This window comes from Protopterus annectens, chromosome 4.part0 (assembly GCF_019279795.1).
Source record: "Protopterus annectens isolate FY-2018-M chromosome 4.part0, PAN1.0, whole genome shotgun sequence".
NCBI lineage: Eukaryota > Metazoa > Chordata > Ceratodontiformes > Protopteridae > Protopterus > Protopterus annectens.
Genome location: NC_056733.1, coordinates 630,356,640 through 630,367,309, shown reverse-complemented (window position 1 = coordinate 630,367,309; position 10,670 = coordinate 630,356,640). Strand labels below are relative to the sequence as shown.

The 10,670-nt window shown below is 41.1% G+C and overlaps 1 protein-coding gene across 3 annotated transcripts in view; it reads right to left on the bottom strand.

Moving 5' to 3' along the window:
• Positions 1 to 1,652: 1,652 nt before the first annotated feature.
• Positions 1,653 to 10,670, bottom strand: part of PXN (paxillin) — a 1,651,517-nt gene continuing 1,642,499 nt past the window's right edge. For all 3 annotated transcript variants that reach the window (XM_044068586.1, XM_044068585.1, XM_044068584.1), the window contains exon 11: positions 1,653 to 9,117. In XM_044068586.1, coding sequence (XP_043924521.1) covers positions 8,851 to 9,117 — 267 coding nt within the window. In that variant the 3' untranslated portion in view covers positions 1,653 to 8,850. The remainder of the gene's footprint in view (positions 9,118 to 10,670) is intronic.

Sequence of the window (10,670 nt, the reverse complement as noted above, 5' to 3'; positions counted from 1 at the left end):
GCAACTGTTGGAGTAGAGGATGGTAGCCTCCTTGGATCAGACACCAACACTCCCAGGTGGCTAAGATCTTGGGGCTCCAATGCTGGTAATCAGATTGGAGAAGAAAACTGCATGGTAATGGGCACACTCACAGATCCCAGAGGAGATGGAGAAGACAGAACCCACATCTGGATCTGAGTCTTGAGGATCTTCTGTATCATCATGTCCACTTTGATTTCTGATAAATCCTGGAAGTCCTCGTGGAGCTACTGAGGTCAGTCTGGAAAGCCTGAAGATTGTCTACAGAATACTGGAAGGCAAGGTAGGTGATTCCAGCCTACTTGAGAGCTGTGAGGTCCAATTCTGAGCTTTCAGATCTGAGGAGTGAGGATCTAATGTGGAGGTGGATGGTCTCAGAGAGCTCTTGGAGGCAGCAGCACCTATTGAATCTGAAGAGAGCTTCAGGGCCACAGGAGCAAAAGAGGACCTAGGATCCTTGAACTCTGATCTGACAGCCTGGGAAATCTGGAAGGCAGCTCCAAAGTAGCCTGCGCAGGCGTTTCTTTGGGTCCAAAGGCCCTGCCACAAGTCTGGAGGGGGTTTGAGCCCCTGGAGAAACAGCTTATGCAGACAAAAGTCCCTTTATTTTATTTTTCTGGTTGGCTATGTCCCTAAGATTGAATCCCTTGCAGATAACACAAGCCAACTGAAGATGTTGAGGGTCAAGGCAATAAACGCAACTGTGATGAGCATCAGAATGGGAGATTTTGTATCCATATTCTGCACAACAGTTGAACCCAGTCATTTTTTCTGACATGGTGACTGGTAAAGGCTAATTTCTCACACGACAGCACACAGACAAAGTAAGCCCAACCAAAAGAACAGGCGCACACACGCACTAACACACTAAAGGTACAGAGTAAACAGAAATGATCGTTTTTTTTACAACTAACTAGCAATATAAAGCTATTAGAGGGAAAGGGGGCCGAAAGCCCAGAAACAAAGGGAGCAAACAGCAACACAAAGGTCACTGATGCTGTAAAAGGACTAAAGGAAGGTGAGGAAGTTAAGAAAAGAAAGCAATAATAAATTTAAACCTAACTGAGAGAAGAAAAACAAGGATAAATTTCTCACTGTGATCCTACGGCTTGAGACTGAAGTAACCACGCCTGACACCGCTGGAAGCAAACGAGATCTGAGAAGGCTGGACAAAGGGTAGAGCATTACGGGAAGAGTGTGGAGCTCGAGACTTGTAGCCTAGTCTGTAGAAATGCATCAGAGTCGGATCCATGACCCATATGTGAGGAAAAATGAAAGACAACATCAGATCAGATGTTTGGAATCAAACACAGCTTTCTCTGGACAAAATTCAGAGTTTTCTGTCTGTTCCCAGCAAAGACATCAAGAATCCACTTGGAGTAGCCAATAGGTAAGAAAATGATAAATATCTAGAAGGTTTTGTTTAACAGCATTTTAAAAGAAGGGAAAGCACCAAGATCTTGGAAGAAAGCTGTAGTGGCTGTACTATCTAAAGATGGTAAAGGCCTATCACTTCCAGCTTCATAAAGGCCCAGTTAGATTCTAAACAATGATTATAAATGGTTTATGTCTAGAATGACTAAAAGAATGGCAAAGGTGTTGCTAAAAATGATAGATATTGATCAATGTGCTTTTGTGGAAGGGAGACAAACATCTGACATTAACAGAACAACAATGATCGAGAGGGAAGCAGAATGTAAGAAAATACCACTGTTGTGGGTGGGTCTTGATGCACAGAAAGCATTCAACAGTGTAAACTGGGATTTTACAAGTATGGCAATTGAAGCATTTGCATTAATTTACAAAATAAGGTTAATTAGGAGGATATATGAGGGATCAGAGTAAAAAATTCAAGTGGGAGGGGTGCTTCTTCTTTAGTAAGTGCTGTCTGAGCACAGAAACCAGGCAGGGGTGTCCTCTTTCCCCTTTATTTGTGTTATATTCAGAACCACTGGCAATGAACATAATCCATCCATCCAAAACCCCTTTTTTTCTATTTTTGCATATGGGGTTGGGGTGTCACTTCAACAGTGACAATCTAGTACCAAGGTTTATACCACTGGATGGCTAGCCCTGCCACAGTAATTCATGCACACTCACATCTATGGCCAATTTAAAGTGACCAACCACCTACTGCATTGACTTTGGAATGTGGAAGAAAACCGGAGCACCCATTGGAAACCCACACAAACATGGAGGACATGCAGACTCCACAAAGAAGGCACCCCAGTTGACAACTGAACCAGGAAATCTCTTGCTGTGAGATGACAACGCTATCCACTGTACCTCTCTGGCAAAGAAAATAAGAGACCCAGAAATTCAGGGATACAAATGGTACGTTAATAAAGAAAAGTTAGCTTTATATGCAGATATTGTTCTTGTATCTGATAAAACCAGAAAAGGACATCTCAGTGTGGTGGAATATTCTGAGACAGTTTCAAGCCATTTTAGGATATAACATTAATGAAAATAAAACAAAGGTTACATCTATAAACTATGTATCCACACACAAATTGGTTCAGCAATATCTACATTTATGAGGCCAAGACAAAATGGAGTACTCAGGAGTATGGGTTGAAAAGGATTCTGTTAGGGCAGCTAAGGATATGTAGGTAGAGACTAAACAAAAGATAATAAAAACTGTGAAACAAGATACAAGCAGTGAAAATGTTTTTAGTCCTTTCAGTTTAATACACAGGTCAGGCATATTTTTAACAACCAGAGAAGTTCTGGATAGCAATTAATAGAGAGTTGAGGGATTTTATCTGTGTGGAGACAAGGGCAAGAATCAAGTGGAATTTTTCTAACAGAACAAGGTAGTTTTAGATGACCTGATTTGAAGGGATATTTCAGAGCTACACAGTTAAGGCTCCTATACATTGCAGAAGCAGAAGGCTAGAATTCAAAGTGGAAAGGACTGATGATGAAATGGGGGGGGGGGTCAAGAAAAAAAAGGAGAGACTAGGATTTTGGATGGAGATACTTGAGGATAACAATAGCAGACTGTATTCTAAGAACTAAGCCAACATGGGAATTGAGAAAGGAGATTATGCCGATAGAGATGATTGCAATTAGGGATACAAACAATTGGCAATAGGGGGCTGGAATTTACTGGAGAAAACTCCAAAGGAACCAACATACTGGGATCAAACAACTAGACAGGGAAAGGTAATTGAATGAGAAGAGGCCAAGGATACAATTTGAACTACAGGCTAGATACCACCTTCCTTATCCAGGATTGATATCAAAGTATAGGCAAAGAAAAAGGAATGGGGAACTCTAAATGAAAGACCACCACTGGTAGGGTTTAGTTGAATTTATAACAGGAGCTGCTATAAACAAAGGGATAATTAGTATGGCATATACAATTTTGCATAATTACTATAAGAGGAGGCTAGAAAAGATTGTGAAGAGACAGACAAGATAAGCAATTCACACAGAAATAATTGAAGAATATATGTCTGGGTCCCAAATATGCAACAGAGTCTAGAAGATTTAGGATTTTTGCTTGAAAGTGCTTGAATATGTATTTTTATGCCCCAAGTAGGATCCAAATAACTTTTCTGCAGGTAGACTGCAAGTGTTTTGTGTGTGATGGGAAGAAAGAGGTAACTGGGAACATATTTGGGATTGTAATAAGTTGGTAGACTTTAAAAATTCCCTAAAGATTTCTCCATCTGAAATACTTGGTGAGCAAATTGGTGTTAACTAAGGAAATTATTTTTGACCTGTTATACAGGATCTGAATTGCATAGACACAGTAAGGCCTGGCTGAGTTTAATTCAGGTGGCTGCCTAAACAATTATTAGAAAATGTAAATCAAAGCCTAACTCATCTTATTAGCAGTAGTGAATATAGTAACAGATAAAAGAACTGAAAATGGGATCTTCAGAAAACAGTAGATGCAAATTACATAGAAAAATTGAAATTGTGGGACCAATACATGCTAAATAATGTTTTGTAGGAAGAATTAGGTTTAAGAGAAGGCAGGAATTGAGTTAGCTATGTAATGTTTGATAATGACTGTCAATAAGATTGTACATGATGCAGAATGTTTAGAACGGAGAAAATGTCAATTTGGTTTGTTTTCATTTATATACATGACTGTTTATGTCATAACAGATAATTAAAGATAAACCACTTGGAGTACGGTCATCCATAGATGTCACTGGTCAGTTGCTATAAGAATAATTTTTGTACCTGAACATACCTTTCAGGATCAGAAAAGATGAAAAACATAAAATAAGCTCACAGTCCAAGGCAGGAGAGGGCATCTGTCTTCCACATCTCAAGAATAGAATGCTGACAGCAAATCTATGTGTTTGAGTATCATCTTCCATGGCAAACAGACCCAATACCTGTGAAAAATGGATTTTACAAAGACCACTAATGAGTCAGTCTAAGATCTGATGCTCACAGTGTTGGCACCAGCACTCTGTCAGGGAAGGCAGAATGTAAAAAGAGTGGTTCTGTGGAGAAGCTGAAATTTCCAGAGATTCACTAACTGCAAAAAGGGAGAGGCATCCATTTTTCCTAGTATACTGATCACATCAACCATATGGTTTTAGTCTTTATTCATCTGCAGGGTGCAGATGTGCCTGAAGTGCCTTTCGTAAGCTACAACTTCCACCTGTGTCATTTACTCAAACGAAGCACTACTTATTTTACCTAGACCCCCAATTCTTCAAAGAAGAAAGGTAAGAGCCTAATGTGTTAACAGCTATTGTGAGAAACTGACCAGACAATGCTGGGGAAGAAAGACATGGCTAGAGGAAAGTTACCTGTAGCTGCCAAAGAAACATCCTCACTTTGTTAAACAGAACTGGTAACTGGTGATGCAAACAACATGCAATCTGATTCCACTTTTTAAAAGCCACTGTGGCTTCCTCAGGTGTGACCTTTAATGGGCACCACCAAAATTCAAGGCAACATGAAACCAGTAGTCCGGAGGCACTGCTGAGTGGAAAATTATGATGCAGGACATAAAAGCAGAAATCTCCACCTTTTGCCGGACACAGTGATGGATTTTCTTCAGAATCAGTGCGATTTCCAAAGCAGAAACCATTACTTTACTGCTAAAAATTATTACTTAATTGAGTGGTAAAGTGAGCTCAGTCCCAGAATTCATTTGTTCATTCACTCAGATATGGAAACATGGGAATTTGCACAAAACATATACAAAGTAAGAATGGGACCATTCACCCTACAAACACAGTGGGAACAGAGTTGGGGGAGGGGCACAAAAGGTAGAGCTGCAAAGTGGAAATAAAAGCAGCCAACCTGAATTCTGACAGATTTCCTATAGATAATGCAAAATGGAATGAGTAGAGGTGTGTCACTCACACAATACTGCCAGACAAGAATCCTCGTTGATGACAGAACCATAGTCTTTAGTGTCAATGTAAGAAACTTGCTTGGTTAACAAATCAATAATGGTCTCTATTCATTGTACTTCATTAGTAGTACAAAGAACTTTAGGCAGAATTGCATTACTTGTTGCTGAAACAATGCCACTGTACAGTCTTTTTAACTCATTCATGTCACCAACACTGCAAATAATGAGGTATGAAAAGTGCTGGAAGTGCACAGTGGCGAAACAAAAATGCATTAAAAGCACATTTAAATAAGTAGCTAAAGCAGCAATTTGATTTAGTTTATCAAACTTGTTTTTTTACACATCAGCTGCGTAATCACATTACCAAGCTGTGAGATCACCACTGACCTCAGCAGTCATGTTCTTTCAATCAAATCACCTCAGAAGTGGAGCCATGTTACTATAAACTGCCTAAAAAGCTAACAATGCAGGCACCTAAGCACTTGCTCTGACTAAATGTTAACATTACTAACAGTAGATCCATGGCCATGTGAAACTGTTCCATACAGGTCTTCCTCCTCTAAAGAAGACAGAGGACATAGAACACTTATATTTTGGATGCAGTAGCACAGGTACATGAAAACATGGATGACCACAGTGGCTGCTGCAATGAACATTCCTTGGTTTGGAGTACAGTGCATTGGCAAGGGAATTGCAATCTCCTAAGCTTTTTTAAAATACTCAACCAGGACGTTTTAGTAATCCAAAACATACTTGGTCCTCCACGGGTCTTTGCAAAGGAAGATGCTGCATTACCACTTTATAACTTGCAAGAGCTGGGTGAAGCGGACGTTAGCACAGATGCTTCAAAGCACGGTGTTCTAAGTGCAGTTCCTGGCTGGGATGCCATCTGTGTAAAGTTTAAAATTTGCAGGCTGCTTCACTTTCCTCTCATATACTAAAGGCATACTGTATGTGAAATGGCAGTCTTCTATTCTGCCTACTGATGAGCATGCCATATGCGCACACCATGGCAGACTGGTGTCCTTCCCAGAATTAGTTTTTCTGCATTGCACCCAGCAAGAGCCAGTATATGGTCTGTCTTCACCACCACTAACACTACATTCTGAATCTTTCCCCCACTCACTAAATGTACAATTCTTCTCCTCATGCATATTAAACTTTGAACTGCAAACATCAAACAGGAAAAGGGGCCATTTCTTCCGCATATTAAGCTCTGCGCCCTACTACCACACACAGACTAAATGCTGCAAGCCCTACTTCCACACACTAAACAAGCAGTCCACCTCCCATGCACACTAAGCACTGTTAAGTATACTAAACATTAAGCTCTCAATGCAGTGCATGCAGTCTTTCCCCAATACACACTAAGCTCTGAAACTTGTTTAATATATTAAATGCTGAGCCCTAACCACACACACTAAACAGTCTTTCTCCTAGGCCTACCAGGCTCTGAGACTTGTTCCACATACATACTACCAAGCCCAGTTGACACACAAAAGAGAATCTTCCCAGGCACAATAGGCTGTCAGCCCTGTCTTACATAACTGAGTCCCACCCAGACACTAAATACTAAGCCCCAGTCTCAGTGAACACAGTGTCCTTCCCCACTCACAGTAAGAAGTCAGCTCTGTCACACATACTAAATGCTCAAGTCCTTCGATCTAAGGCATACTGCTATGCACCAAATAGAGAGTCCTAGCCTTAATGCTATGCAATAAAAGTCTAGTGTAACTAATGAACCCTTCTTTCATGTACTAAATCCGGAGCCTTACAGCAACATATCCACTAAATGTTGAACTAACATACTGAATACTAGATCTAAGTTCCTGAAGTACTTAACCCAGAACTCTGTCTCCCACTCCCATGCACTAAAAATCAGGGATGCCAAATTTAGTACAAGGGGAAACAGCTTTAAGTGTCATGCATGAAAAGTCAGACTAGTAGCATAGATGTTAGTTCTAAGGTCTCACCTGTGACATCTTGTCAAAACTGCCACTTATTCAACATGATGTACAGCAAATGCTAAAATATATACTGTTCTTACACAGAACATGGTCGTTTCAAATGGATCACAGTCTTGGAAAACTGTGCCCAAGCTGACATTTTATGTACAGACATCCAACGTGTTCTACAAAAATGATAAATACCTGCACCACAATTTTTCACTTTCACTTCATAACAAATATAAGCATTTCCCCAGATCTGGAAATTCAGCAGTGCTGTTCAAGGACTGCAGACTGAAGCCAATAACATGGCAGAAAGGAATAAAGTCCTGTGAACACTGCAAGCGTCCACAGTTTGATAGCTCAGGTGCTGCAGGAGCTTCTTGGGGGGGGGGGGGGACAGTGAATAGATGCTACTGGCTCACCTATCTTGTGGGTAGGTGGTGGCTCTGGTTTACAGTAAGGATGAAAGCTCACAGGAACATTAAGAGTTATGCCAAGTGGGTCTTGAGCATGCTGTCAAAGTGCAGTCACACTACAAGCCAAGAGGAACTCAGCTTGCCCTTCCTTGGGAGACAGCAACAGCTGAGGTAGGTGGAGGGGGCCCCAATGGGGGGAGGGAAAGGCCTCTCTCCAGACAAGGACCAGCACGTTGGCCCTCTCCCTATTACCTGACACTTTACTGGGAACAGAGATTCCACCAGGTCACTCAAATAATCCATGAATGATGAGCTCCCATTTCCCACAGAATGAATGGGCAAACTGGGTGAAGGTAGAGGAGCTGCTGGGTTAAGTCCTGCAGAGCGGGCCAAAAAAAGAGGACTGACAACATCTGATGGACTGCTAAACCATTGTGTGTGTGTGTGTGTGTGTGTGTGTGTGTGTGTGTGTGTGTGTGTGCATGTTTGAGTATCTGCATGAAGCATAGGTTGAACATATATAGCAAACAAAATAGAGCACAGCTTCAGGTTTCTACATTCTTATCAAGACAGTACAAACATCAAGTACATGAACTAACAGGCACTTATCAGTCTGCATTCCCAGCAAATTCACAATTTCTGAAGATAAAAAGCACAACCCACCATGTCAAATTATAAAGATGTTCTCTGCATTGTGTGTATAGAACAAACCCAAATGTGCATCTGCAATTACTCTCGAGAAGAGACATCTGGCTGGTTGTTTACTTGTGTAAAGAATCCACTAATCTAGTGATGGGCAGCTACGAGGACAAACTCCTTCAATGCATACAGCACCACAGAATGGAGTTAAGGATTAATATGTGCAGAGTTTTACACTGTTAAAGCAAGTCCATAGAGTGAAAAAATATATATGTATTTATTCCAAAATGAGAAACTACAGTAACAGGAACTAAGGGGATGTTGGGAATGCACTTTATTAAGAGAAACACTGCCCATAGTGCCATCAATGGGGCACTCTGCAGGTGCTGACAAAACTACCCATCAATAGATCAGTGTGGCACTTAGTGAGCTCTAAGAAAAGAGCCTGAAGAAACACTGCCCATCATTACATGAACTGGGAGCTTGGCACATTCTAACAAAACAGCTTGAGGAAACAAGTTTGGCAGTAAGGCTTGTCGTTCTGTTCCTTGAAGGTTCCTTTGTTAAGCTGTTTCAGGCAGAAGGCACAGACAAAGTGTTCTGGGTGGAATTTCTTGCCCATAGCAGTAATACAGCGACCTGTGATAGGCTTCTGACAGCCGGAGCAGAGAGACCCACGTCTTTCATGATAATGCATCTCACAATAGGGCTGCCCATCATGTTCGAAAAAACTGCCATTGATGAAGGGTGTAAAGCACTCCTGCAGGAAAGAAGAGACATGGGTAAAATGCACAGAATGAATGCAGCGGTGACAACATTACTAACAGCCACAGCAAGATGACATCTATGAGATAAGCAGTACAGTTCTCTCAAGTGCTCACATTACTTCGTGACAATGAAATAGTTGCTGGTATATCCTTAAAAGAGATAATCACTGTGCTTAACAGACAGAAATGTATCAATCCAGCCACTGAAGTTTTGACTTTTAAAGCCTTTTGAGATGGATGTAAGCTCAACTTCTCATCCAGATAACACAAACAATGTCACAGTAAGGTATGGCAAATTGGCACTGTGCCAACTTGTAGGGGTGCCAAAGCTTAAAATATGGGCAGCTTACAAGACGTCATTAAAGGATCACAATTGTTCATCTTAACCCCTTAATAAGAACTTGTCAGTCAAACCTCATTTTTTTTTTTAAAGTAGTCTTATTACCTTAAAACAGAAGTTTTGCAGTTATTCTAGAGGCAGTCTAATAAGTGTTCATGATCACTTAATACAGCTAGTGACCTGTCAAACTTTTTTAAAGGTGCAGGGAGATGGTGGCAGTGGTGGTTTCAAAGGGGCGTGTTGCCCAGGCTACCAAATTCCACTGCTACAGCTCTGGAAGAATGATATATTTGGTTGCGACATCTCTCTTGCATCAGATAAACTAATATCAGCCCTTAATAAGAACTTGTCAGTCAAACCTCATTTTTTTTTTTAAAGTAGTCTTATTACCTTAAAACAGAAGTTTTGCAGTTATTCTAGAGGCAGTCTAATAAGTGTTCATGATCACTTAATACAGCTAGTGACCTGTCAAACTTTTTTAAAGGTGCAGGGAGATGGTGGCAGTGGTGGTTTCAAAGGGGCGTGTTGCCCAGGCTACCAAATTCCACTGCTACAGCTCTGGAAGAATGATATATTTGGTTGCGACATCTCTCTTGCATCAGATAAACTAATATCAGTAGGAACCTTTAGCCAGTTCTACATACAGACAAAACAATCAAATCAGCAGAGAATGTGCTCTGATTACCTGAGATTCATGACTTCTGCTTTTGAAAAGTAAAGCATAGTTGTGAAATTAAACTTACCATCACAGTATACACTCTAAAAGATCACTGTTGCAGCAGCAGTAGCCTATGCTATCTGGGTTCTCCCCAAACACTGTCCAGCTTAAAAGAGCTCTGGACATCCTCTTTTTCTTTTGGCTGCTCCCGTTAGGGGTCGCCACAGCAGATCTGTTTTCATTTCTTCTTGTCCTCTGCATCTTGCTCTGTCACACAAACTACCTGTATGTCCTCTCTCACCACACCCATAAACCTTATCTTAGGCCTTCTTCTTTTCCTCTTATCTGCAGCTCCATCCTTAGTATCCTTCTCCCAATATACCCAGCACCCCTCCTCAGCACATGTCCAAACCAAAGCAATCTTGCCTCTAGCTTTGTCTCCAAACCGTCCAACCTGAACTGACCCTCTAATATACTCATTTCTAATCCTATCCATCCTTGTCACACCCAATGGAAATAATCCTCTATGCACTCCAAATGCCAGGAGC